General features: G+C 42.4%; 1 protein-coding gene across 3 annotated transcripts; it reads right to left on the minus strand.

The window, feature by feature from the left end:
* Window positions 1-860: 860 nt before the first annotated feature.
* Window positions 861-26,356, minus strand: SPOCD1 (SPOC domain containing 1). 3 transcript variants are annotated; one of them, XM_035120620.2, is made up of 14 exons: window positions 24,255-26,356; window positions 22,752-22,805; window positions 21,249-21,353; window positions 19,050-19,152; window positions 15,275-15,410; window positions 14,720-14,879; window positions 14,219-14,335; window positions 13,661-13,786; window positions 12,879-12,996; window positions 12,422-12,563; window positions 9,590-9,743; window positions 7,044-7,133; window positions 4,839-5,025; window positions 861-2,880 (listed from the first exon to the last, which is right to left on the minus strand). In XM_035120620.2, the coding sequence occupies exons 1-14, from the start codon at window positions 25,644-25,646 to the stop codon at window positions 2,084-2,086; spliced, it is 3,681 nt and encodes a 1,226-aa protein (XP_034976511.2). In that variant the 5' UTR covers window positions 25,647-26,356; the 3' UTR covers window positions 861-2,083. The 3 variants fall into 3 exon arrangements, with proteins under 3 accessions (XP_034976511.2, XP_034976513.2, XP_034976515.2); XM_035120622.2 differs by lacking the exon at window positions 13,661-13,786; XM_035120624.2 differs by lacking the exons at window positions 21,249-21,353; window positions 22,752-22,805; window positions 24,255-26,356 and adding an exon at window positions 19,251-21,151.
* Window positions 26,357-26,374: the final 18 nt, after the last annotated feature.

A 26,374-nucleotide genomic window follows, 5' to 3' on the forward strand; every position in this document is an offset into this window, starting at 1 on the left:
AACCTGTTAACGTCAAGCTAGTGCAATACACTCTGTATGGGGCTGTCCCTGAACTTGGTTTGGAAGCTGCAGCTAGTGCAGAATGCAGCAGCTAGGTTGTTAGCTGGAATGCCTTACACCACAAGCATGCAACAACTATTCTTTTTCTTTCTTTATATCCCAATATAATATTTTATTTGCTGAGTTGTATTTAATCCCAGATCTGTAGGCCTATGAACAATTTATTTGCAAAGCCATTTTCCAGGAATTCTTAAGTACTAAATATTGAGAGGCATCTTAGTGCTGCGATAGAAAACTAAAGGCATAATGATGGCTGCGGGTCCACAATTGGAATTTGGAACGAGAGGGGGGAAATCCATGGCCTTCCAGGTATCGCTGGACTACAATGCAACAACTATTCTGAAAGAAGAAGGGTGCATGCACACAAAAGCTCATACCAATAACAAACTTAGTTGGTCTCTAAGGTGCTACCGGAAGGATTATTATTATTATTATTATTATTATTATTATTATTATTATTATTATTCTGAAATAAATGCATTTGAGCTGAAGGATTTGGGACTATTGGTTTTCAGGTGCCTTTCTGTAGTTAATGAAGAAACATTTGCTTTCTACTTTTGCATGCTACAAGCTGATTTTGGAGGGGATGGAGAGGCCTGCTGCTAGAAAAAAGACTCTAGACCAGATATTCCTTCCCAATCTTGTGGTTCGATTGCATTTTACTAGCATAATGCTATCAATCAATTCTGCAGGATACAGGTTGTTGAAAAACTAAGTTTAGTAACTTTTCACAACCTCAATGAAGCTTCGGGTCCACCTTGAACCTCTCCATACACAATACATCTAGACAATTCCTCTTATAACAATTAACAAAACTTTTATTGTGATGAACAGATTAACAGAAAAACAGAAAAACCTGTCATGCTAGCATTCTGTATGCAGATAACACCAGTACCAACCCAACTTTCATCTTACAACATCACTTTTTTTACCACTAGGGTCACTCTCTCTTACCCCACATAAACACATCTAATTACAAAAAAAAACCAGAAATAGTGGACCTTTATTCACTTGTATGTCTCACCATAAAACCCTTTTGTTCAGGACGGTATTAAGCATGAATTTGCATGGTCATAATGGAGAATGCTTGTTTTCAGGCTATACTGAAAATGTGCTTGTGGTGTACCAATCAGCTTTGCCACAGACATTGTTCGAGATTTTGCCTGACAAGGCTCACACCATTTACAGAAACAATCAAGACGAACCACAGTGGCAAGTGCATTAATTTAAAAACCCAGATCTGCTCAATTTGAAGGGTAAACAGAGGGTGATAAACCTTCCACCAGTTGCAGCTTACACAGTCTGTTCCCCAATGTGATTTCCCCCTACCTGAATGCTGTTGTTGTTACCATTAGAATTCCCCACCTGTTTACAATATGGTTGGCAGAGATTCAAGTCTCAATACATTGACCTGCGACTGTTGCATCCAATTTGGTAGCAAGAAAGCTTTCCAGGAAAATAGAGGTGGCCCTGTAACAAGTGGTATGCAAACATTACTTGGCAAACCAGTCCATGTGGTATCATCTTCCTAACAAGAGGTGAAGATCACACTATCTCTCCCACTGGTTCTCCAGTTTTCTGGCCAGGTACAGAAGCATGGCAAGATTCTCCTTGGCAGGACAATACAGCTGACAGGCTTACCAAAATTGTTACGTGAATGCTTAATAAAATTGGTCATCAATATTCACCTCTTAGTGGCTTGCAAAATCATCACCAGTGGTCATAATGTCTTTTTAACCACCAGCACATTCTGAACATTGATCAAATCTTGCCAGAGGACAAGGATTATGAGAGTCATGAACAACAGCAAAAGCAAATATATATTAAAAAAATGTTGGAAAAGTAAAAGCACAAATCCAATATTAGGTTTCCTCCCCACCCCCCGCTTTTTCCCTGAGATAAGTTCTTAATTGCATTAGAAGATGGCTGCCATGCCTCACCACAATCTTTAAGGCCACCTTTCCCTTCCTTTGGATTTTGTTTTTAAACAACTACAGTTTAGTCCTTGAGGGCCACAAGGCTCTTAGGGCATCTGTGTATTAGGCTCCTGGGTCTGGAGTTGGGACTCAACATGCTGGATGAGGGATAAAGTTTCCTGCAACAATGAGTTGGGTTCTCCAGCAACATATGCAATGCAAGGAATCTGGGGCGAAGATAGAACCTGTGACACTTCGCAAGGTGGCACAGCATCAGCACAAAGGATGCTCTGTAAGAATGGGGAATCTAATAGGTTTGCTCCCTCTGCTTCATGTTGGTCTGGGCACACAGGGTTAGAAGACAAAAGCAGCTCAATAGTCTTCCAGATATGTGATTCATCAGAATCACCACAGAGCTGCACATGATCCCTGTCCTGATGTGGCTGTGCTCCCAAGATTCCCAGACTCAAGTTGCTCCACTGTTCCACTGCCCAAGGAGAACTACTTAGTGACTGGAGAGCATCACCTACAGGAAAGTGGTTGGCTTCATTTCCTGCCTCTTCATGCCGCAAAGAGGAAGGATCTCTATGAAATGTCTCTCCACCAAGCCCTTCAGGGTGAACAAAGACAGCATCAGCTGCTAAAGGCTCTTGTCTTGGAAGGACTAGCAGGGGCCCCTCATTTCCACAGAGAAGGCTATCTATGGACAATTGTGGTGGTGGCCATGTCTGGCAAGTGTCCACTTGTGGAAGAGAAAAACAATCAGCTTCAATGTTGTCCTTTAAAGTGATATTCTTCCTCATGGCTTTTGGTAAAGGATTAGACATTGTTTCCAAACTGCCCGTACATGTTCTCTTGGGCAGAATTAGTCCCAGCAACAAAGAAGGGTGGCATGGCTCAAGCCCTATGGAAAGAAAGAAAGAAAGCAAATAAATGAAATGACATGTTTCTTGTAACTCTAGTGACAAAGGCATGAGAATCTCAGCTGTTTTTAAAACAGGTGCCTTAGCTCCTAGAAAACTACAATAATTTGACTGCAGCATGCACCCTGACATTTTAAATGCAAACTGGGGGGAGGGGCAAATCATTCAATAATTAAAAAAATCCAAGTCCTTAAACCCACTAGCAATCATCTAATCTCTGTTTAGAAAAAAGCAGAGGTGTACTGCTTTAGAAAATGTAAAATTTATAGTGTGTTTCTAAGGGTTTAACACCAGACACAGACCGAAGTGATGTAGTAGAATAATCCTTATTATGATACTTCATTTACATGATGGAATCACTTCAATCCATTTGGTGCTTCCCACTGCCCTGCCTGCCTGTCTTCATCCTCTCACAGCAGTCCTAGGAAATAGCATTCTTGATAAATGGACACATGATTCCCTAGTGCTTTGCAATGAGAAATAAAAGGATACCACCACTTCCAAATGTCAACAAATACATTTTAATATCCTGCTCCAGCCAGATGATCAAATTCTGTGCTGTCTCGGAATAGGCATGCAAAGGTCATATCAGATAATATGATGAAAAAGGCCAATGGCAGGAGGGATTCAGAAAAGTGGACTTTTTAAGATGACCAGTAATTGAAGGATTCTGCTAAGGGGGGCATAAACATATCTGCCTCATACGCCAAACATTCAAGATTCATTTTCAAACTCTGAGAAGCTCCATCACTCCAGAAGCTCCAATATGCATACTGGGGTTCCAATGAGTACAGGCAGCTCCATAAAATCAGTAATGATCCATTTTGCTACGCAAACTAGCTGCACATATTGGAGTCAGGGCCAACATCTAGGGAGGACTCAGAAGCCCCAGAATCCTTCAGTGTACTGCTTATTTTCCTTCCATGACCTGTATTCTCTGGCAGGTATTTTGTAATAATATATGCTAGCCATCTGTTTCCTAGTTCCAAAATTTGTTTTGGTAGCAAATATACAGAGCATTGGCACTCTTGCCATTAGCACATGGCCTGCGTATTTTTCACTGAGTTACTCCAAAGGAAATGTCATTCTTCACACCATCCAGTACCTTATTTGTGGTGAAAATGTCCTCTTTTTGTCAATAAAAATAATAAATGGAAAGAAAATGAAAGAATGAAAGTTTACTAGCCCCTTCTCTCTCCCTGCCCTGATTTCTCCCCAACTCTCTTCTCCCCCAACTATATACTGTATACATCAAAGTCTCACACTGAATATACCTGATCTGTATAAAGAACTTTATGATCTGAAAACAGAGAAGATGTATGTACTTTTGTAACCCCAGAAAATCTTTAATAAGAATATTTTTTTAAAAAAAAGTCCTCTTGGTTGCCTTTACACCTTCTGCCCATCAGTGTCAATAGATTTCAACAAGCTTCTGTATGCTGAGAAGTAAAATTTCTCTTTTGTTTACCCTCTCTGTGCCACGGTACAAATAATCTTATAAACCTCTATCATTTCCTTCCCTTCTCAGTCTTTCCCACCCCCAATCTAAGAAAACTGCTTATACAAACAAAATTCATGCAGAAAAGAAACTGTAGTAGAATAGCCATACAGTGGTACCTCAGTTTAAGTACACAATTGGTTCCGAAAGTCTGTACTTAACCTGAAGCGTACTTAACCTGAAGCGAACTTTCCCATTGAAAGTAATGGAAAGTGGATTAATCCGTTCCAGACGGTCCACGGAGTACTTAAACTGAAAGTACTCAAACCGAAGCATACTTAAACCCAGGTAGGACTGTATTAGTTTACAGGGGAAATGAAAAACTGAGTCTTGACTTAATGTGGCACAAAATGTGTTCTCCAGAAAGGTATCTATGATAATTGTTCAACTCCACTTCCATGAACTTCAAGAAAAGGAGAAAGATTTGTTCCCAGTTCCTACCTGGACCACCAAATGCGTGCAGTTTAGAAGGCACAGGCTGGTAAGCTGCTAAAGGCACCATGAAGATCTCCATCTGGTTGCTGTCCAGGATGCCATATCTCTGTTTATTGTTCAAGTAGGAATACAGTGTGTTATAAGGGTCAAAGCCTTCGGGTAAGCTGGGGTGGAATCTTATCACTCCCATCTCCTGCACAAACAAGGGAAGAAAAAGAAAGGAAGCTATTATCAGGGAGTACAGAGCTCCTATGAAAAGGAACATTTTGCCTATTGAGCACCTGCTCTTCTTATAAGAATGAGGGCATTCAGCTCAGGGAGGGCCCCACACAACACAGCTGCCAGATCAGGAGGGGCTCGGTGGGTGAAGAGCTTTTCACACCTCCTTTGGAAGAAAGCCTAACACCTCCCTTCTGCCATCTGACTTATTGCCGCTGGTGCACCACTGTGGCCTCAAGCCAGCCTACGGATCAGGTCAGGTCAGGATGAAAATTTCTTCAATCAAGAATAAGGGTGACAGCAGGGAATGGCTCATCAAGTCCGGGTCCTAGAAATCACATCCCCTCCTGTAAGGTTAGATCATGCTGGACTGTTTCTAGCTGCAGTTTGACTCAAAGCCAAGAAGGCAGGGCCTGAGGCTGAGTGTCTTGTCTGGCTCCCTACCACTTTATAGTTGTTGGTAAGTTCTAGGAGTCGGTAAGTTCTGGGAGTTCCCAAGTGGTGTCCACTCCAGTTGTAGCCTCTCTCATGGAGAGGGAAGAATGCATTTAGTTTCCAGCCCTTCTATTCCCACATTAAGCTTCTAGTTTTTGCATTCTGCATCTCTTTCTTTCTACTTGTACTTTTGTTTCTGTTTTGTTTTTTGTATACATTGCTCACTTCTAGCCATTAAGAGGCTCCGAGAAAGAACTTTCCCTAATCAAGGCAGGAAGATGACAGGAGTTCAAGAAAGATCCCGCCTCCTCAGAACGTGCTTGTTAGCCCTACCTACTCCAGCCCACAGTCTGGTCCTTTACTATCTGCAACTGCAACACTTCTGAAAACAGGAAAGCGTAACAGAAGAGAGTTCTGGATGGTGCTGACATAATTTTTTTTTACTAGGTGCTACCAACATAGTAAGATAAAATCCTTATACTTCTTCTATGGTTTTCATTCCTTATAAATGCCCCACCACCATCTGTGTGATGAAACAGATTTGCATGTAAGGGAAAGGCAAGAAGTAATTACTAAATTTATTCTTTAGCTAACAAATTACAGGTGTAACTATCAGGAGGCCCTAGATTGCTAAGAGCAATGTTATTCACCTTCCAATCTAGCTACAAGGGCTCATACAGTTCTTTGATTTATGCTGTATGTGTGTAGTATACTGGGTGTTACTTACTTACTTACACACACACTTACACACACAAGGGCTAGGCAATATGATGATATATCATCCAAAACCAGTTTTAAGACAATATCATGATATTGGTTTTATAATTTTTGACCTGACAATATATTGTGAATCACAATTTGTGTGTGCGCGTGTGTGCGCACGCGCACGCACGTGTGCAATTAAAAATCACAATGTGGCGAAAACCATAAAACCATCCAATGCCTCTACATAGCTCCATCCTTATTTCAGACATGGTGTCTGAAATCAGACATCAGTATATTGCAATGTTTTTCCGCTTTTCAACTACATACAGTAGTTCCATCCTTATTTCAGACACCGTGATATATTGTTATATCACAACACTTAGGTAGTGATATATCGCAATGTTGAAAACCAGATACCTCCCAGCCCTAACACCTTAAAACAATGTCATTAAGCTACAGTCCTAAAACAGTTCAGAGCAAAACTACAATCCTTGACTGATATATCCCTGGACCCAAGAACTCAGTGGAAATATCAACCAGCAGAAAAGCAAAGTCTGGATGAGAGAACTTTTGTTCAGAGCTTTATCTGTGGTACCTTCCCTATACAGATGATACACACATGCACCTGCAGAATTACCTATGGTAAATACAGAAGCAAAAAAATCTGCTATGTAGCTGATGCTATGTAACATGTAATTTGGCTCCAAATCCCACTCTTTACAAAGGAGGATCCTGAGGAGACACAAATCTGCATTGGATGTTCCTGGTGGGGCTGTGGGAACCTTCAAAGTCAACTGTGGTACCAAATAAGCAACAGAGCCTGATTAAAATAAGAACCTTTCAGAGAGATACCTTGCTGTTTGCTGGCCATATGCTGTCTAGATAGGCCCAGACATCCTCCGGGAGAATACAGCCCCTTCCCTGTAGAAGATGTGGTAAGGCCTGGACAAATCAAAAGAGCATAAAGGAAGATCACTATCATAAGTGAAATCCACATGTCTGTGATTGAATTTGGTTTTCCAACAATACACTGATCTAGTGGAAACAGATCTAGAATGAACATTATCTTAGCAATCCTTCTAGGGCTGTTTTAAGGGCAGCAGTTCTCCCTTTACTGAAAATGGGATGGGGAGGCTTCCTAAAACTTTCAGGGCAGGAATAAGTTTTGAAGCATGGATTTTCCATCTCATAATTTACTGTCTTAGTCACTACACCAGTTTTATGACTACTGTTGCAGTATCAGAATCCCTGGAACATCAGTTTCAACTTAACCAGGGAAGAGTAGAAAGATACCTTATTTTGTCCTCTCTTTTTACCCTGCTGCTTTAACAGAGACTGTAAGGCTTATTTAGCACTTGCTTATCCCTCCTCCAGAGTTATTAGGACTTGGTCAGCACATCCCACCCAAGAAGCAACATAAAAGGGATGGTCTGATAATAGTGGCAAACTTGCTGACAGTTCTTAAATGGGTGGAGGGAATGTGGAGGTATTGCTCTGTACCTAATCTAGCCCTGCTCATACCCAGTAGAGGCTCTTACACTTGGACTACTGGGGCACAAACCTTCCAAGGAGAATGTCAAACACATTTTTAAAGGACCCCCCTCCCCAGTTCCAAAGCCACCCATTCTTTCCTGTCCCACGCACATTTTATACTTCCATTTGAACTCAAGAGAAGCTTTGGAGATATTTCTGTCCATCTCCTTTTCTCTGTCCAATCTGCTCTCTGTATCACTTAGCCACACTTAATTCAAAAGTACTGGATAGTAAAGAGGTCCCTCCCATGTTCCTCAAGAACTGCCTGTTTTTGAGCCCTGGCTGAACAGTTCCCCCTCCTTCCTGTTATGAAGGCAATCTACATTGACTAGAGAGGACCTAGTCTGTTCCAGCCTTATCAAATCATACAACTGTTCTGAGCAAACTGAGCTGTTTCCCTGAAGACCAGATCTCCTCATAGGTTTTAGCAGTACTGTACCTTTTTCTGGAAAAAATATGGGGGAACGCAACACAAAGCTTGTCTGTCTGTCTGTCTGTCTGTCTGTCTGTCTGTCTGTCTGTCTGTCTGTTTAATGTGGGATCCAGTCACAGTGCCACACACACACACACACACAGGCAGTGGTTAAATGGTTAAAATAGGTGGATTTTTGGCTCAGACATTGGGTGTATATCTGTTTCAGCCCCCCCCCAATTTAATTTTAAAAAGGTAAGGGAACCCAGTTCCTGCTCAAAAAAACCCTTGGACTTTAGTAACCAGAGAATTAACATGTTCCCTTCCCCAAAGAGCCTCACTCATTAAAAGTTGCAGCAGGTGTTGGTAAGGGTTCTTTTAATTTAGAGAAAAATGTATTTTGGATAATGAAAAGTTAAAATTGATTTGGGGTGAGGATAACTGCATGCAACTGGAAGCAAGTGTTCCTCACATTTTAAAAGTTTTTGCATGATCCTTTAGTTCATTGGCAATGGATATGTAGCTGTAATCAATACACGAATTCACAAACTTATGCTGTGAGGTCTGCCTTAATTTCTAAATAAGAGGTATGCAGTCAATATTGTCTGAAAATGATACTTGAGCCCTCTTGCTTAGCAGCTCTTCCCCTGTCCACAGATGTGCAAAGAATAGTGGATGTTTTCCACCAAGAAGACGGTGGCAGTCTGCAAGTCTGTAATGGCACACTTTCTTAAATAAGTGTTGTATGAGTCCTAATGTGATGAAGCAAGGTTAAAAATTGCAACCTGTCATAGGCCAAGAGTCAGCTTCACCTGTTGAACAGCAGTCTGAAGAAGGAGAAGGCAGAGTGACTCCACCTGCAGCTGATCAGCCTTCAAGGACACAGAGAAGGCACTGATGAGAACCAGCTGGCTCCAGCCTTCTTAAACAGAGCTCTCAGCAGCCATCAGAGGCTGGAAACAATACCTGTGGTTCCTGGCCCTACCTTGCTGCTTCCTGCTCTCTGCCTGGACCCTTGTCTGACTACAGTGGTACCTCGACTTACAAAGACGATCCGTTCCGCGGCCATCTTCGTAAGTCGAGGTTTTCGGCTGCCGAAGCACGTTGTCGGCGCTTGCGCAAAGCGCGATTTCGCGCTGGCGCCGCTCTGCGCAGGTGCAGACCGCGCACGCAGCGAAAAGACTTCCGGGGTTGTTGACTTCGGAAGTCGAAACCTTCGGAAGTCGAAGCGTTTGGATGTCGAGGTATGACTGTATGTGGATTGCTGTTTGCCCGACCCTTGGAACGGACTTGACTTTGTATGCTGACTCTGCCAGGTGCATCTCAAAGACTCTTATCTTTTGTTTGTTTGGCCTCGCACTCCACTGAGCTCTGCACGCTGTTGCTTGGCAACGGGACTATGACACAGCACTACCAAGTCAGTGTTACCAGCCACCACTGCTCATACCGGTACCTGTGACAGATTACAGCTGGATCCAGAAACAGGATATGCTTTTGCCACAAATTGCTTCACACTGAACATGTGAATGACTCCTTCCCAGATGGAAGAGTTCGTGGACTGCTTCTCCACTCGTCGATGTTTCTTTGGAATGTGAGGTGAGATAGGGCTAAAAGAGATGAAAATTATGCAAATGCAGTTCTGTTGTTCAGAATCATAGAACTGGAAGAAACCTCGAAGACTATCTAGTCCAACCCCCGGGGCTCAATGTAGGATCTGCAATACAGGATCTTGCAACTACAACATCCCTAACATATGGCTATCCACTGTGCTTAAATACCTTCAGAAAAGAAGAACTCGCCACTTCCGGATGCACTGTTCCACCATCAAATAGCTCTTAGGAAATGTCTCCTAATGTTGGCATTCTGCCAGCTCTTGAAGACACACCTGTTTACGCAAGCATTCCCCTGAACTGAACTTCTGGTTTTATTGTTTTAGCTTGTTTTAATAACTGTTTTTAAATGTCATTCTTTTCAACTGCTTGTTTTATTGGGTCCAATCCAAACAGACACCAAGGAATGTGGTAAATGGAGCCTGCTACTCCTCCCCCTATTGCTGCTAGCTATCCCAAAGAGTGCAGCTATTGGCTATTCAAAGTGGGATTGGCAAGGCTGGGGAAGAATATTTCAAGCTATCAGGACACTCCATTGTGGACCTTAAGGTAGCTATCTCTGAACAAAGGAACTTCAAAGGGAAATCCCAACATTAAACAGCTGAGTTACAATTTATCAAGAAATTTGATTCTAGTTCATTTGGGCCTGAATAGAGACAATTGTTTCTGTCCAACTACAGGTGTTATTTTACTCAACAATGCTAAGCCGATTCTGTTATCACCAATTGTTGTAATGTTTCATAGTGTTTACTTTGCATACAGTTAAGCTCTAATTAAATTGGCACAGGCTGTACTTTTTGTAATTCCTTACGAATAAACTCCAGTTTTTATACTCCCCCACTCCACTCCCCTTACACCCATACAAACTGAGGGGTATTGCAATGCATCTGATGATGTGGACTCTAATCCATGAAAACTAACACCATAATAAATTTATTAGTCTTTAAAGTTCTTTTGTTGTTGTTGTTGTTGCAGGAGACTAACATAAGTACCCTCTGGAAGTTGTTGCAATGGAAGCCATCAGTTTCTGTGGATCATTGTTTTTTAAACTTTTGATAAGTCAGAACGTTCAGAACTATTCCTCAACAACTCAGCCAATAACAGAGGACGTACAGTACTGATACCAAATACGACAGCCAACAACTACAAAGGTTCCAAAAACACCAGACTAAGTCTCAGAATTTTTCTTCTTCTATCTGCTGGATGGGTTGTAGAAGAGTAAGAATCACATTTCCCCTATAAATCTAGATGTGCTGTGCTTTATTATCTCATTTCTCTCTTGGACCTAAAAGGCTATCCAATGGAATTTTTCCTCTTACCAAGGGGAAATGGCAATGCATGCCTGAGTTACTGCCACATCTTAAAAGTAACACTGTTGATATGAATAAAGCTTCACGCATCTCAGACTGACTTACAGTGGTGCCTCGCTTTACGAATGCCTCACACAACGAAAAACTCACTAGACGAAAGAGTTTTGCGTTGCGCGAGGCATTCGTAAGACGACAAAATTTTCTATGACCACCGCTTCGTCTTGCGAAGTGCGGCCATAGAAAGCGACAAAGGAAGATCAGCTGTCAGCGCGGGAAGCTGACAGCTAATCTTCCTTTGCCAGGAGGGACGGAGCCAAAACGCGGCGGTGCGGCGGCTGCCCCTGCCTGTCTTCCCCTTGGCTCGGGGAAGACAGGCGGGGGGCAAGCAGCGCCCGCTGCGATTCGGCTCCGTCCCCCGCCGCCGCCTCTCACCTGCCTCCCCCGACATGGAATGCAACTTCAGAGGTCTCCGAAGTTACGCTCCGTGCCGGGGGTGCGGGGCGAGAGGCGGCGGCGGGGGAAGGTCTTCTCCCGCCACCCCTCTCGCCCTGCACCCCAGACACGGAGCGCAACTTCGGTCTTCCCCCGCCGCCGCCTCTCGCCCTGCACCCCAGACACGGAGCGCAACTTCGGAAGTCTCCGAAGTTGCGTTCCGTGCCGGGGGTGCGGAGCAAGAGGCGGCGGCGGGGGAAGGTCTTCCCCCGCCGTCGCTTTTCGCCGCGAAAAGCCGGCATGGGGTGCAGTTTCGGAGACCTCCGAAACTGCGCTCCATGTCGGGGGAGGCAGGCGGGAGGCAGCAGCGGGAGAAACTCTTCCCCCGCCGCCGCTTTTCGCCGCACACAGCCGGCATGGAGCGCAGTTTCGGAGACCTCCGAAACTGCGCTCCATGTCGGGGGAGGAGGCAGCAGGAGAAGCTCTTCCCCCGCCGCCGCCTCTCGCAGCGTAAAGCCGGCATGGAGCGCAACTTCGGAGGTCTCTGAAGCTGCACTCCATGTCGGGGGAGGCAGGCAAGGCGGTGGTTGGGAGAAGAGAGCTTTTCCCCCCGCCGCCTCGCACACAGCCGGCATTGGACGGGGCTTCGGAGACCTTCTCCGAAGCCCCGTCGCATGCTGCCGCCAGTCCCCCAGAGGAACGCATTGATTAAGTTTCAATGCATTCCTATGGGAAACTGGGACTCGCTAGACGAAAAATTCGTTACACGAATTGACCCGTGGAACGAATTAATTTCGTCTAGCGAGGCACCACTGTATTTCTTTTTTCTTTTAAGGTTTAATGTATCACATTTTTAAAAGTGTTGTGTTATTTATAGGTCTTCTGTCTTTAATATTAAAGTTCTGGGGGTTGAGAAGTATGAATTATACAGACCTGTCCGCATGCAGAGGCCTTTCTCCTTCCTCTGAGTACATGGTGCTTGGGTGCCAATGTTTGGTGGCATCTGCTTTCTCTTTTAAAGTGTGCTTGTACGTAGGTGGCTTAAATCCCTGCACACCGCCAGCAGTAATTTGTCCTAGAAAGCCAGAAGGAATAGTGCTATTTTCCCCCCACATTAAAAGACTCTGAAACAATTTTTGAGAATCCTTTCTCTCCGTAGTCAAATTTAATTGGCAGGCCCCAGATTTTTCTACTGCCACTTGGATCTGAAGATTGACTTTGGAGTTTTGTATTTGAAGAAATAATAAAATAAAAACTCACAAACTCAGAAGGTCAGTCTCATAAAGAATGGCTGGAAGCTTTAATTCAGTGGTCCGAAAAAGCAATCCCTCTTTTTGCTGCAGAATCTTAACAAGTTTGGTAAGTTTGTACCTTGGCAAAAATAACTTACCAAAACAACTAAGATAGTTAGGATCCTCAGAATGATTCCACTGAACATCATCTGGGTCTCTCACAGATACTCCAGGAACCTCAGAACTATGGTTCACCTCCTTGGGTGACTGTGATCCCTAAAAATAATGCAAGGTGGCAAGTTACTGTGCCCTTAACTTTTGGTTTCACTAACTACAATTAGTCTCATTAGTTAAACAACTCAACAGTCAATTAATCTGGGGGGGGGGGGAGCCAATTAAAAGTCTGCAGCACTTGTAAGAGCAAATGTTGACTCCTTTACAGCATCTGGCGAATTATGTGGCTCTCTGATCCTATCCAGAACAGGCTCTGACCAAAGCACTACTGAAAGCATAATCAAAGTCACTAACGAAAAGTCAAAGGGACTGTAGTGTGAGGTGTGCCATTACCTTTCAGTCCTGCACCCCCAGGGTCCTACGCAGGTTCCACAGTACAGGCAAGTGCAACCCATCGCTCTTCTTTTATAGCGATTACAGGAAATTTTAACGACAAGCAGGGCAAAAGTCTAGGGGGTCACATTTGGGCTGTTTTTGCTGCACCTGCTTGGACTCAAGGCAGTGGTGCAGTTAAGTAGTTCTCTACTACCCAACAAACTGCACAGAAACCTGTGTCAGAAATTCATCACATGCAGCTCAGATGCCTGCTTCATGCAATTTGGTTGATCTCAGGCACCTACTGTATATATTTTTCCTTGAGCACGAAATGATTTGCACAGTGTATGCTCAGTTACTTGTGCTTGTCTGAATATCACCATCTACTCACAAATATTTCTTGGAACATCAAGTCCTCTTCTGCTTCTCTCTCTATCTCTACAATTCCTTTGTGGTTGAATTTTGCAGAGCAACACCTTGGTGCTTCTTGTTCCTCTTTCTCTATTATTTCCAGCACCTGCAAATAGCAGAGTGATGCAGGCATGGCTCTAAATTTGTATTTTTTGAGGGGGCACTTCACATATTATGCTTTTGGGTTTACACTTGATATATAATGCACAAATGCAATAAACACGTGTTTACCAACATGGTATCATACACATACACTTGTTATGGAACCAGGGTTGGCTATGACCTGAAGCATACATTCAGTGGCACAGGTTTGCCACCATTTGTGTGTGAAAGAGCCCTAAGGCTAGGATACACATGGAAAAATAAAGCCAAACATGTCCCACCGCTGGGCTTCTATTAGGACATATTTTTTCTCTAGTAAGTAAATTGCCTTAAGATAAGCACAGAACATGCTGCTGATCAGAATCAACTTTGGGGTCCAAGCTGGAAACCGATTTGCTCCACATTGCCTTTTCCTGGGCATAAAATGATTACTTACACGTTTGTTCTCTTTGGCTCTCCACTCTGCTAGTTCCGGGGGTGCCATCTCAAGGGAGCTCATCTGAACTAGTCTCTTGGGGGTAATCTCCCCGAGTATTAATTTGCGGCAGAGGTACTGAAATAAGTGAAACAAGCGGTCCTCATTAAAAAGGATCTCTTTATTAGAATAACAATCAATCCAGAGCAGCAACCTTTTGCAGGATGTTTAAAAAAAAAAAAAGCTGAGTGAGCCATTTTGCATAGTCAAGGATATCTTACTAGCACAGCCAATTAAAAAAATAACAGTGATGGCGAGACACATCTTTCAAGCCTAGAGAGGGAATAAATATTACTGGATGGCAAGTGTAACAAAGGGTACAAGTTAACAAAACATAGCAAAAAAAATCTATCTTTCACCGCGATATACAATCTTTGCTTAATAAGGATAATCACACTGCCCAATAAAAAGTCAGGAAGCAAATAAAGAGTTTTGTGTGGTTTTTCATTTTGTTTTTCTGACCTGGTTTTCTGCAGATTTTAAATTAAAGAGCAGACTGCGGTACTTGTTCTTGTAGTTTTGTTCAACACAGCAAAATCGTTTGAAAATCTCCTGCTCCACTTTCTTTGCTATCTTCAAGACTGTGTTTTTCTGTACACACAGGTCAGGCAAATCATCCAACCTGAAACACAGAAGGCAAGGAATGTGCTGATTTACCTAGACAGGGCATCCATACAAGGGCTGAGCTGCAAACATGTCTGCTCTTACACACAAAAACTGGTCAGTGGGCCAAGCCCAGAGTCCACAACTTCTCAATGCAACAGATAAATGTGTGGTAATGCCAGTGTGTTATAACTGCCAGTGTGGTATAAACTGCTAGAGGTATTGACTTGGGCCATTGTGGGGATATCATGGGAGAAGCTATTTATCATGTCTTGTACTGTTTGAAGGAATGGTGGGATAAAAATAATAATAATGCTACAAATGTTTCAAATTACCTTTACCACCTTACAATCAAGACTCAAACACACAGTAAATTCATCTTCTGTGTAGACTGAGACGTCCAGGAATTTTTACCTTTTCAAAAGAGCTTCCCTCAAGGCATCCATAACCTTACGGCGACTTTGTTCCTGAGTCAGCTGAGAACTGTGAACTGGAGCTGGTGCCTTGTTAGGTCCCTGACGTCTCTTATTCTTCTTTGTCCTACTATCATCTTAAAACAAAAGAACTTTCAGATCTTCCAACATTCTCCCCAAGGAACTTACAGAACAGAAATTATATGATGATCCAGTACTGCCTGCTTTTAAGGCAGGGGTATGGAACCTCAGGACTGGGGGCCAAATGTAGCCTTTCAGACCTCTCTGTATGACCCTTGGAACTCTCCAAACTACACCCATCACTGGCCTTACTTTAAAGCAAGAGCATTTTTGCCTGGTGTGCTTGAACTATGTGCTCCTTGTTTTTCTTGATGGAGGGGTGTGTGTGTGTGGAGAAAGTAGTCTACAGTACAAAGGTAAAATTTCTGTTTGTTGCTCTGCCCAGTTTTGCCTCCGGCTCCACCTACCACTGGCATGTGGCCTTCAGAACATTGCCTAGAATGTTCCCCACCTGTTCAAGGGGTTAAGCTTTTCTGAAAAATCAATGGCTACATTCTCAGTTACAGAAGTGAGAAACACACAGGCACTCAAAACAGCCAACACTCATTTTCTTCTCCCAGCTGAAGACTACTCTCTAGTAATCAGCAGCCAAAAGCAGAATATATCATAGTACTAGATAATTAGAACTTGTATAAACAATTATTTTTTGGGAGTAATGGCCCCACAATTTTGTTTCAAGGCGAACATATTATTTTCCCCCACTGCTGCCCCAGGCTGTGTTTGTTTTATACAACACCTTCGTACTGCTGGTTAAATGCAATTCACCCTCAAGCTAACATCTCTGTTACCACTGAGACGCTACAAGATGATTGCATGGTCAGCTACACCTGCTGTTGACAAGAGGAAATTTTCCCTCCCCACCATGTCTGTGCTTTTCTGTTACTGTTTTAGAGTTTTTTAAAGGGTGAGCAATCAAGGGCGTACCCACCACGGGGCAAGTTAGGGCAGCTGCCCGCCCCCCCCCAAGCTAAAAAGAAAGAAATCTCAATGCAAAAAGTGGGGTGCGCGGCCCCAGCCAGAAAGAAACAGACCAGCCCTCCCCCCTTTCCCCTTTCCATAACCCATCGCACTTTCTCCTCTCCCCCTCCCACTATCGAGCTGCAAAAGCGGTGGGGTGTAAACGTAAGAGACGGAGGGAAACAGCGCACCCGGGGGATGGGGCGAGCTGCCCAGAGGGGCGACCAGTGCCGTGGGCAGGGGGGCAGGAGGGGGCAATTGCCCCCCCCCAGAAGCAAAAGGCTAAGGGGCGCAGCGTGGCAGCCCCAGGCTCCGGCTCCCAGCGCAAAGCTCCAGAGGCGCGAGGGGAGCGTAAGCGGAGGAGCGCTAAGCGGGAGCGGGGAGTGTAAGTGGAGGAGGCAGCCACAGGCTCGCGTTCCCCGCGCACCTCTGGAGCTTCGCGCCGGGAACGGGAGCTTGGGGCCGCCTCCTCGGAAGACCTGGGAGGTGCGGAGGAGGCAGCCCCAGGCTTGCGTTCCCCGCGCGCCTCTGGAGCTTCGCGCCGGGAACATAGAGCCTGGGGCTGCCTCCTCAGAAGAGCTGGGAGGACGCAGGCCACGTAGCCCCGCCCATATTCCCACTGTGGCCCCTCCCCTCCCGCCCCTTGCCCCCGCCCCTTGCCCCCCCCTAATTTTGATCCTGGGTACGCCCCTGTGAGCAATTCCCCATTTTTAACATCTGAACATTCCTTGATGTGGCCTATAAAAAGGAGGGGGAAGTAGCTAGCATGAGCAGGGCCTGGAGTCTAGAGCTGTGAAGATCTTGTGAAATGCTGTTGCTTTCATTCCACAGTACTTGGAACCACCAAGGGATAAAAAGGAACATTTTGCTACCACAGCAAAAATGCAAATTCAGTGTTTTTATCAACACTAATTTGCCTAATGTACTCCAGATGCTGAACTGCAGCATTTTAAAATCAAAATTTGGGTTTGTTTCCCCTCCAAAGCACTAGCCTCACTCCTAGAGTAAATTTTAAAATATCCACAGAATGAAAAAAAAAGTGTGAGCCACAATGTTTCTTGGCAGTTGTTCTTCTGGGTATAGCAGGACTCTCAACGGTTTGGTACCCATGATGGGCTTGCTTTGGTTACTGCCAGTGTTGTGATAAAACGTTAAAGAAATAAAGAACTTGCCCTCTTCACAGTTCCTTCCCCAGGGAAGCCACACTGCCAACAGCTTTCTCTACACTTGGAAAAGCATCAGAGCTGAAACAATTTAAGCACACAACCCATAACTGCTTCAGACAAGGTGTACTATAAGCATTTTTCAGTTGCTGCTTTTTAAAAAAGAACATTCTGCCCTGAGAAAATCTTCTGACTCTAGGACACCAACAGGTGGTTTTGTAACACCTCATGGACTTAAGAAGCCCTTCATCGGTCTGAAAATATCCTGGGACTTATCAAATACCACTTCAATATTGAACTGGTTACTGAAATGTTTGAGCTATGTAGAAATAGAACACACAAATCTGTAGCTAGTGAGCTCTAACTGAGCAAGGACAGGGACCCTTCTAGAAGTTATGATTGCAGGCCCCTATCCTCTAGGGCTGCATATAAAGCATCTATTTAATGCACATTTAAAGGACATGACTTCTCCCCCCCCAAAAAAAAAAAATAATCCTGAGAACTGTAGTTTAAGGGTGCTGGGAACTGCAGCTTTCTGCTACAACTGCAGGACCCAGGATTCTTTGGGGGTGTTTTTTTTTTTAAAAAAAAATGCATGTTGTGTACACAGATTTATACCACATAAAGCACTGTGCACAGTGATGGTACTATGAGCCCCCTCCTGCCAACCTAGCAGTTTGAAAGCACACCAGTGCAAGGAGATAAATAGGTACCGCTGCGGTGGGAAGGTAAACGCCATTTCCATGCGCTCTGGTTTCCGTCATGGTGTTCCATTGCGCCAGAAGCTGTTTAGTCATGCTGGCCACATGACCCGGAAAGCTGTCTGTGGACAAACACCAGCTCCTTTGGCCTGAAAGCGAGATGAGCGCTGCACCCCATAGTCGCCTTTGACTGGAGTTAACCATCCAGGCATCCTTTACCTTTACCTTTTTTTACCTATGAGCCCCAATGGATCAAACCAAAGGTCCTATGGGAAGTCCAAAGGCCTGAGTGCAACTGCATTCACCTCATGTGATTCCCAATCACTAGCATTCAGAGGCAGACTGCCTCTGACAGTGGAGGGCGAACATAAGGCATCCTGGCTACACAGCTTTTCTTCATCATAGATTTGTGTCTTCCTCATTCATTCATTGTAACAGTGGTAAGAGGGAAGACTTCAGTCTTGTGAGCTCTATTCTGTATTTTTGCTAGAACTCCAACATCCACCAACCAGTCAGGTGTAAAATTGTGGCTGAGTGTACAGTATAGAGTCAATTATCTATTGTGTCTCAAAAGCCATACACTAGAATAGCCTGCATATAGGAATATAGATCTGTATCTGTGTCATGGCAAATCAGGTATATGAACAAGAACTCTTAAATACATTGTTAGCAAATCAGTATTCATATTTTACAAAAGAGGAACACAGAAACTGAAGACACAGAAACTAGCAAAAGCCCAGCCACGATACAGAATTATTTTTAGTTGGAATTTACGGAGCCCAGGTGTCTACCTGTCGATTTTACCTTTTGCCCATCCCTGGGGACTGATGGCTAAAAGCCCCAATACATGTTCAGTAAATAAGCAGCAACTTACCTAAATTCAAAGGCCTGTGCTGAACGACAGTTTCTGAATACAGCTTCCCTTCATTCTTACTATTTGGTAGCAGAAGAGCACAGTTGCCTTGGCTTTCCTTGTGCTGTGGGAATTGCAGTGAGGATGGTTGGAAGAAAAAATGGAACTAAGTTACTGGTTTCTTTGGACCTTTAATCGGGAAAAATTGATAAAACAAGAGACCTTTTGCTGAATAGCCATAAATGGATTCCTTCTACGCGCCCTAACCATGGCCAAGACTGGTATTGATGCACTGGAAGAATAAAGATATAATAATAATAATCCCCTTTAATCGATGGATTGAAGACTTAACAGTGCTCACAACATATGAACGGATTGCTTATTGACACAGACTTCATTTGGAGAAATAATATTGACATTTGGAAATAATTTATACAGGATATAGTAGGCTATCAACAATCATATATATGTTATGACAATAACAGTACTTACATATCTATAAAATAATGCATGGAAGTGTAAGTGATTATATTTAGTCTGCTATACCCTGCTCTATATATCTACAGTGTGTGCATGTGTAAAACTTTTATTCTTTTTTATTTTTCTTTGCATTTTTTTCATTTTTCTTTTTTTCACTTTCTTCTGTACAACTGAAATTCTCTTAATTAAAAATTAATTGAAAATAAATAAATGGATTCTTGATCTGCTCGTTATATTAAATTTCTCTTTTCAGATAAAGCAGTGTGAGTGCTGCACAAATAAGTAATCAAACTGACAAAATAGAAATGGTACAATACTTCATATTCTCTTTCCCTATCTCACCAACAGGATACCTTCTGTCTATGACAGGAATTGACAACTTGGTGCCTTTCTTGGCATTCCTAAGTCAATCTGTCAGTAATATTGCTGGTCTATAGCTTTCCACTCTGAATGGTTTCTAAGTTTCTAAGGGGGAGAAGTGCAGGGATGTGTTTCTCCCCTTGTGATCCTTCCCATCCACTTAGCTCAGGCATCCCCAAACTGCGGCCCTCCAGATGTTTTGGCCTACAACTCCCATGATCCCTAGCTAACAGGATCAGCAGTCAGGGATGATGGGAATTGTAGTCCAAAACATCTGGAGGGCCAAAGTTTGGGGATGGCTGACTTAGCCTACGTTTTGTTGCCTATGCTCTGATAACCTCTAGCCTGGATTACTGCAATGTGTGTGATACATAGGGCTGCTTCTGAAGACGATTCAGAAACCTCAGCTGGTGCAGAATCTGGCAACCAGGTTGCTCACTGGGGCAAGATGGTTTCAGCACTGGCTGACAATCAGCTTCTGAGTCCAATTCAAAGTGCTGGTTTGGACCTATAAAACCTTAAATGGCTCAGAACCGCAATATCCCAAGAACTCCAGATGAACCTACCCAAACCCTGAGATCATCATCTGAGGCCCTTCTTCCTGTGCCTCCTTCATGATATCCAGAGGGTAGCAACATGAGAACAGGTCTTTTCTGCTGTGGCTCTCCATTTTGTGGAATGTACTCCCCAGGGAGATATACACCTTTAGACGCCAGACAAAAACGTTCCTCTTCAATCAAGCCTTTGGTTGATTAACATCAGATACCGTTTTAAATGTGTTGGGAAGATACTTGGTTTGTTTTTGTTCTTATTTATATTACATATTTTGTGGATTTTATATTGTTTTTGTGTTGTGAACGTCCCTGAGATCTATGGCTGAAGGGCTGCATGCAGATTTCAAGGAATAATAATAATATTTCAGCAGCAAGGATAGCAAGAAAGGAAGCTTTAAAAGGGGGTATTTTTGTTGCATGACATTTGCTTTGCTGGATTTGTCAACAAGGCAATCCACTTGACACCAGAGGCAAGATTTAAAAAACGCAACAATGAACAAAGGGATGGATGAACAAATACTCCCTTTAGCCAGCTCAGTGCTGAGAGGTATCAGTCACATTCTCCTTTCACACAGCCTCTGCAGCATGATTGGCACCAGAGACAAGTTCGGCTTCCAACAAATTAATAAGCTCTTGACATCACTACGAAGCAGAAAGAGGCCTGAAACTTACTGCAAACTCCTATCTAATCATCTTCATTAAAAAGGAGCTTCCTCAACTATCTTAACATTTATTGCTGTCAGCTGCTAATCATTCTACTCAGTTATTTCATCATGCTGCAATGCAAGAGGGAAATATCTACTGAATGGGATCTAGTAATGTGCACCTCGTCATCTGACGAATCCTCCAGTTCTATGAGCTTCCCCAAAGTGAACATTTCATCACTGCGAGTCTGAGTTCCGAGGAGTTTGACTGTTGACCCAGAATATTCCTAAAGGAAGTAAATTATAGAACAAATAGAATCAAACAGAAAATGGTTTTAAGACTAGGAGTATGGGGGAGGAGTGGGAACTGCCATAAATTTCACAATGATCCTAAAATGGATCTATATTTGGCAGCTAAGCTTGCTGCTTTATTGGTTCCAGGAACAGGAATTCATACATGAGGCTAAAAAGGCATTGACACATTTGAGTTTGTAATGTAGGTATAATAAAAGTGATCAAAGCGCTCATTTCCATTACAAATGCCTCTTCTCTGATTTCTCTTTGGACATTAATAAAGCAGCAGGACAAGAGAAAGGCCCTTATAGTGTTTTTGCCCCTTTTTGTATCTGTAATGCAGATGCAAAATCTAAAGTGAACAGACTGTACACTCAACTTAAAGTGACTCTACTTGCTACCTCACATTAATATTTACATGGTCACACAATTTTATTTTTTAAAATTATGGACAGCTCCTTATTTAAGTCACCTTGTTATTATAGTAAAAAGGTTGAGGGAAGTTTTAGTGTTATGTAGAAAAAAATCAGAAGTGGTGCTGTGCAAACTGCCCCATTATCAGATTTTAAGTGGCCATCACAAGCTCAAAGTTAATCATCAGTTTACAAATTCGTAGAGTTGTGTACATAACCAAATGGCTATGTAGTTCAGAACACTGAGACAGAACTACTTATTAACTTTCAGAGAACAGGCCCAGCTTTAGGCATTGGTATGATTCAGGGGAATATGACTCTTCACGTCAAGCCTGATAACCTCACAATCTTTTATTCGCTGTATTTCCAGAGAACACTGGAAGAAATGTCAATCTGGCTTAGTGCTGCCTACAATGGTTAGCATAGGCCCTCATGGGGACATTCTCAGCCCTACCTGGAGATGCCACAGATGAAACCACTTTGACCTTTTTTATAATCACGTGGTGTATACATTTTATGAAATGGAATTAAACAAACATTGGACCTTACCTTCTGCATGCTGAGCTACAGCCCTTCTGATGTTAACATGCCCAAAGGGCTAATAATTGAAGCTGCAGTCCTAGCCCTACTTACTCCCAATTTAATGGGACTTCTGAGAAGACTGCAACCTTAAATTACAATTAGCACCCTAAAGCTGGCCAGTTTTAACCTGGAACAAGGTATCTATGGTAGGTATTTAATGGTTATTCAAGGGGATAATTAATCAGAGACAGCTTATTTCCATCCCAGTGCTGTAGTGGTAATATCCTACCTCTTTATTATTAAATGTAAAGGAGCTATGTTGCATAATCATACTGCAACTTGAGAGATAAGATTGTAAAGCCTAGAGTTCAAATACTGCATTAAAATTAGATGTATTACTTAATCCTCACCAAACCATAACCATAAAGCAATGAGGACAGTAAGAAGATGACATACGTAAAAGACCATTTTTACACCGTGAGATTGATGTGGTCGCAGGCTTTCTTCCTCCTTGGACAGAAAGAGAACACATCAATTATAAACCAACTTTTAAAAGCAATCTGTTTTTTAGTTGGCTGATTAAGAGAAATATCTAACAGATCACCCATCCCCCACACTCACTGTTTGCCATCAAGATCAGCAAAGAACACCTTTCCAACCATCAGTGTTCAAAATCCAGATAATTTTTAAAGAGTACAAGTGTTCTCTGAAGCTTGCCAAGTATGTCAGGAGGAATTCACATTTCTTACTCTGGCGGGATTGGCTGGGGCTTTTATCATAGAATTTTGTAGAGGTCTCATTTTAGGGTCAGTTTTTGTAGCTGATATTTTTATGTTATAAAAAATAGTCCTGAAATTTTGATAGGATAAAATAACAAATCCCATTTTTTAAAAAATACAAATATTCAGGTTTTCTACGTCACCAAGATTCTTAACTCAGGTTTGAAGCTAATTAGAATTTTTTACATTATTTTTTAATTTTCCATTTTACAAATATTTTGACAAAGTTTACAGTCAATGTGCCAAATCTTAATGACCCCTCCCCCCTTTCTGCTCTTACTTATGGTGTATCTTTTACCACTGCATATCCAATTCAAACCTGTTTACTAAATTTTCCTTTTGTATCCCCTTTAAATTGTAGCTGCACGTTTTTATGTCAATCCTGCTATTGACTTAAGTTGTTTACAATAATTTTTTAAACAGTCCACAGATTTTCCCTATTCTATATTAGGTTTGAAGCTAATTAGAAATCACTGGTGAAGTGGGAAGCCAGGTTATTTGAGAGTTACATTTTTAGACTACAGTGGAACCTCGGTTTATGAACACCTCGGTTTATGAATTTTCGGTTTATGAACGCCGCGGACCCATCTGGAACGGATTAATTCACTTTCCATTACTTTTAATGGGAAAGTTCGCTTCAGTTTATGAACGCTTCAGTTTATGAACAGACTTCCGGAACCAATTACACCCATGTTTCAGTTTATGAACGCTTCAGTTTAAGTACTCCGCGGACCCATCTGGAACGGATTAATCCACTTTCCATTACTTTCAATGGGAAAGTTCGCTTCAGTTTATGAACGGTTACTCCGCAGACCGTCTGGAACGGATTAATCCACTTTCCATTACTTTCAATGGGAAAGTTCGCTTCAGTTTATGAACGCTTCAGTTTATGAACAGACTTCCGGAACCAATTGTGTTCATAAACCGAGGTACCACTGTATTTGAATTGATACATTTTACCAAGACTGCCAGCCTCTTTGAGCTTCCTGTTTGGGATGTAAAGGTAAGATACAAACGTGGGTATTACTTAACAGCTACTAAGGCCAGGTAGGAAGAATTGACAATAAAAAGCATATGGAATAGGGGGAGGGAATATGCTATCCTAATTGGCTTCCTCTTGGTCCCTTAACTACAGTAGTGTTTGCACAAGCCTACAGTGAACATGCTACTACAACCACACCTGCACATGAGTGTTTTCTTCGGCTGGTTGAGTATTCACACTTTCTTCTACATTGTTGATTTCGCCATCAAAGTCCTCTTGGTGATCACTTGACATTCTTCTTTTCTCACTGAGCTTGGTAACTGCAGTGCCATCTGTGAATGACTGATACCCTGACTTGCTCTCCAACTCTAGAAAGTCAAGACTATGATCTAAAATAACATCTCCACATTCCAGGTCTCTGAATTTGTTTTCTTCATCTGTGGCACACACAGAATCTTCCTGATCTATAACTTCATCAATTTTCAGAAGAAACCAGCAACTATCCATATTCTTGTTCCCAGACAAGGTATTGTTTGGGTTTAGAGTCTCATGTTCTTCCATACCCACTTGTCCTTTGAGAAATTCTTCAGCCGATGCATCCATAGAATCTGAAACAATTCTTTCTCCTATAGACATCTCACTTTTCGTTATGTCAGAAATTGTGTCCTTCAAGTCTATTTTAAGATTAGCCTCTGAAACAAAATTAGGTTCAAATTCAGAGTTTGCCTGACATATGTCTTCTTTCTCAACAGTTGTATCAGGCAACAGAGAAGACGCACCCATTATTCTGGATATTTTGGAGACCTTGGTTTCACTAAATGAATTTTCAGATGAAAAAGAGGAATAAATTTTGTGAGTCTGTAAAGCTTCTTTATGAAAAGTAGCTATCAGATTTTGACTAGTATCACTGCCTGACATTTCTCCTAAAAAGCTAGGTGATGTGTCCAGATCTTGATACTCTTCTATTTTATGGCATGTGCATTTCCTCTTTGCCTTTTTAACCAACTTATTCTCATATTTCATAAACATTTCAGTTGGTTCAAGAAACTTAATCTTTAGCTTTTGCATCTCATGAATTGGAGAAGTATCTAAACACTCTTTCTCTTTTTCAATTTCTTCTTCATGACAATGATGGATAATGGAATTATCATGGCATGATTCCTTAGAAGAAAATCTTGCAAAAATACCTTCATCACATATGGCAGATATCTCTGTATCTCTTTCAGCTTTAATGTCAAAATCATTATTTGTTTCCCCAGGGTCCGATTCTCCAGAACTTAGCACTTGAACAGAAGTGTTGAGTTCCAAGCCACTTTCCACCTTGTTCACTTTTTCATATTCCAGTTGTCCCTCAGCATTCTTAATCTTGGAGGATGTCTTTAGCTTTTCAGTACAATTTTTATCTAACAAGTCAAACAGGGCAACCTTTAGTTTTTCATAAATACCGTCCTTCCTTTTGTTTTGCATTTTCTGTGGCAATTTCTTTGGATTTGGATGCATTAAACAATGTTTTTGTTTTTTTCTTTGCTGGTTGGTGTCTTTCAAAAGCACATAGCAAGGCTTTGTTAATTTTGTTGCTATACTTTTCATTCTGCTTGGGCAAGGTTCTGACAAAGTTTCAGAGGCCAACAAACTGCATGAAACTTTTTTAGATGGTACAGATTCCTTTTCTGAGACCTCATTTGCAATGTCTTTCAGAGTAAGAGCTAACTGTTGCTTGTACTGTTCTTCCCTGCAAGGTGCTCATTGACCCATGTTGTTTTCTCCACATTTACTGCAACCTGCCTATTCCAGGAAATGCTGCAAACTCTGTGGTAGGAAAGAAAAGGTTTTCATTATGGTAGTGGTGTGGTGTAAGGCACAGCATCAGTTCTGCCTCCTAATCCCCCCACTCCCAGATGTCTCTAATGTACACTATGCACGCTCATAATATATAGGCTGAACCAAAATTAACATTTTTTAAAAAGTCAGCTTTGCACATGCTCTGCAGAAGCCACACATGTGCAGAATGTACACATTCACATCAACAGATAAGCCCAGCATATCTACAGGTGTTCCCTCTTGCCAAATGTAGTGATGCTACTATCCACATGGAATACATGTTCATATCAGCATAACAACTAATATCACCATCATACACTCTTTGGAACTTCCTCCACAGGAATATAGGTACAGCCTCATCACCTTAAAAAAACACACCAATGAAAGCATGCTTACTCAAGCCTGTTTGGCAGAATTGTGTTGCACTTAAAATATATGTAATAATACATATACATGTGTGTGTGTGTGTGTGTGTGTGTGTGTGTGTGTGTGTATAC

This window comes from Zootoca vivipara, chromosome 6, assembly GCF_963506605.1.
Source record: "Zootoca vivipara chromosome 6, rZooViv1.1, whole genome shotgun sequence".
In the NCBI taxonomy this organism is placed as follows: domain Eukaryota; kingdom Metazoa; phylum Chordata; class Lepidosauria; order Squamata; family Lacertidae; genus Zootoca; species Zootoca vivipara.